Below are 2759 nucleotides of genomic sequence, written 5' to 3' on the forward strand. Positions count from 1 at the left end.
GAGAGCACCCCTGTCATTGGATGACTCAGAGGATGAGAACGCTGACAGTAAGCAGCAGCAGCCGCAGCAGCAGCAGCAGCATCACAGACGGCCGTTTGTTTCTCCGAGCTTCACTCGTCCTTCTTGTTTCCCCAGCTGAACAGTTTGAACTTGGTGGGCTTTTTCTTGTTTTTGTCTTTTTTGAGGTCTACGACAGAACAACAACAAAAAAAAAAGAGACCAGATATAAAACACACAAACTGGCACAAAGTGAAAACATGTGATGAAACTTTGGCGTTAACTTTCTGAATCCATTAGAGTAAAAAGGCTAATCTCTGGCCCGTGGTCGGCGTTCGCTCGCTGAAATATAATGACCTTTCACAGAAATTCAATAAATCTCCTCAATTTCAGCTCCGCATTCACAATCATGAATTGCAAATGAAGCGGGGCTTGGACTCTGTTTTATCACGCAGAGTTATCAGAGGGTCAAATTAACTTGGTGCAACAACCATTTGTAGAACAGGAGAAAAATTAAATATTAGAAAAAACAAGCGGGAAGCATTTTCTCAATGCTTTAGTTCCATTAGATGACACCAGATCAAATGAGATGAAAAAAAAATGGTAGCACCTTTGAAAATGCACAACTTCCTCCACCCACCCCACACCCTGACACACACACACACACACACACACATTTACAAACTTCCATAACACAGTGAGAATACCCTACTTCACTTACCGATGCACATTATAACAATCCTAAATTTGATCATTTATGAGCCAGGTAAGTCACAGTGACACTGAGGTGGTGAGAACTAAAAAAAAAACAGCATAATGGAGGGAGGAGGAGGAGTAGGTGTAGAAACACTCACTGAAACTCTTCATCAGCTGGTTTAGCTGCTCATCCTCCTCTTCCTCCCTGAAGAAAAAAAAAAGAAACACAAAAAGCAGATTAATGACAGTCCATAGTGATGTGAATGTAGGCAGAGTTACAGTACAACACGACCCAACACGGTTATCAAATGTAAATTATTTAAAGAAAAATACTTGTAGTTGTAATAAAATATGTGAAGTCTGTAACTTGTGACACATTTCCTGGGAGTTGTACTCCAGTATTCTTCACTTTACTTCTGTTTTTTTATATTTAWATTTTTTAACTATTAGTTCTTAGCAAACTCAAAACATCAGCTGTACAAATGTCATCTGAAAAAAAAAACTGTCCAGGGGCTTTTAAAAGTATGGTTCACATTATTGAAAGTGGGTTTCTGAAAATGAATTGTAAATATCTTACCTGTAGCAGGTACCTCTTCGAGRAACCTCAGTTTAGAGAATAATTCTGACAGAACTGACAAGCTAACGGCTAGTCGTGTAGGGCCGAGAGAGTTGCTGCTTTCTTACAAAAAGAATTATACTTTATGGGTCTCTACACCAGCATCAGTTTCTCATCGCCCAATTATTTACAATGAATTATTTTAATAAAACAATTTGTTAATTCTGTGATTATTTGCAAAGTGGAAATGATGGTAGCAGCAACTAGTTTTAGCGCCCTCTGGAACATGGGGTACTTCTTAAAGGAATATTTTAATATTTCTGCTCAGATACTCAACTAATGAGAAGAGATGATGGTGTAAAAGTTCATAGATTTATTATTTTTTTATTTAATCCAGGACCTTCTTGCTGTGAGGCATCAGTGCYAACAACTAAGCTGCTGTGCTGCTGTTTAGTGTTTATGGAAAAGTGTAAAATATTTCTGAGATTGRAGTCATTAAAATGTCACAAATCTATTTTTGATCTGTTAGCTGTTAGCGCACAGGTCTGGTCGAACGTAACTGTTCTTCTACAACAGGTAAGATACTGATGGTTCATAACCTTTCCACAAAACACCACTTTTAAAGACGTGAACTATTACTTTAAAATGTGTTGGGATCCCTGTTTGTAAAGCTGAGGAGCACAATATTTTTACAGCATAAAAAGGTAGGTCAGATCTTAGTCATACAGCAGATTTAATCCACAACGGATCTCCACCAGTCTCCTGACCCACCTGAGTCGGTCCTCGTCCAGACCCTCCACAATGGCGTTCCTGTCATTAACAATCTCCAACAGTTTCCCCATCAGCTCCTCTTCTTTCTGTTTGTCCCAGGTGGTCTTCAGATGCTCTGCAGAAGCAGACAGGTGTTGGTCTAAAAGCGGCGTTGTGCGTCTGTAGAACACAGAACCTGGAACCGTTTCTCCGAAAGGCCTCACCTGGTTTCTCCATCAGTCTCCTGAGCGCCTCCTCAACACTGGGTTGCTCTTCCTCCAGTTCCTGAGTTTTCCCACTGAATGGGGAAAAAAAAAACAAAGAAAAATATCCACATGTATTTTTATTAGACAACAAATAGTGCTGCACAAACATCTCAAGTTTTTTCTAATTTTCTTTCATTTTTAGCAAACAAAAAGAGGTTATATCTTAGATAAATACATATTGCTCTAAACCTAACAAGGTGAAGTCCTCTGGATGGTTTCTTTCAATTTATATCCAAAAGACTTCCTCAGTCAGAGGCATTGCAGGCAAACTCTGCAGTTCCTCCACATAGTGAATCAACCAGTTTGTTGGAAACATCCTAAACTAGTTCAAAGGAAAAAAAAATTGTATAGGTCCTCTGGACGGGTTCTTCTTTAATGAAACGTTTCGTCTCTCTTCCAAGAGAGACGACGTTCCTGGCGTTCCTGGATTGCGATGTCTCGGTTTCGGATGGAGGACGGTTGGAAACTGGCGTGTATCGTAAGCCCACCCACAC

The 2759-nt window shown here is 39.8% G+C and overlaps 1 protein-coding gene across 1 annotated transcript in view; it reads right to left on the reverse strand.

The window, feature by feature from the left end:
* Positions 1-7: 7 nt before the first annotated feature.
* The window catches only part of LOC106522706 (MICAL-like protein 2), a 15900-nt gene continuing 13148 nt past the window's right edge, over positions 8-2759 (reverse strand). Inside the window, exons 13-16 of the mRNA XM_014015836.1 lie at positions 2224-2297; positions 2021-2135; positions 852-898; positions 8-187 (exon numbers count right to left, since the gene is read on the reverse strand). Coding sequence (XP_013871290.1) covers positions 111-187; positions 852-898; positions 2021-2135; positions 2224-2297 — 313 coding nt within the window. The 3' untranslated portion in view covers positions 8-110. The remainder of the gene's footprint in view (positions 188-851; positions 899-2020; positions 2136-2223; positions 2298-2759) is intronic.

Source organism: Austrofundulus limnaeus, unplaced genomic scaffold (genome assembly GCF_001266775.1).
Source record: "Austrofundulus limnaeus strain Quisiro unplaced genomic scaffold, Austrofundulus_limnaeus-1.0 Scaffold135, whole genome shotgun sequence".
Classification (NCBI taxonomy): domain Eukaryota; kingdom Metazoa; phylum Chordata; class Actinopteri; order Cyprinodontiformes; family Rivulidae; genus Austrofundulus; species Austrofundulus limnaeus.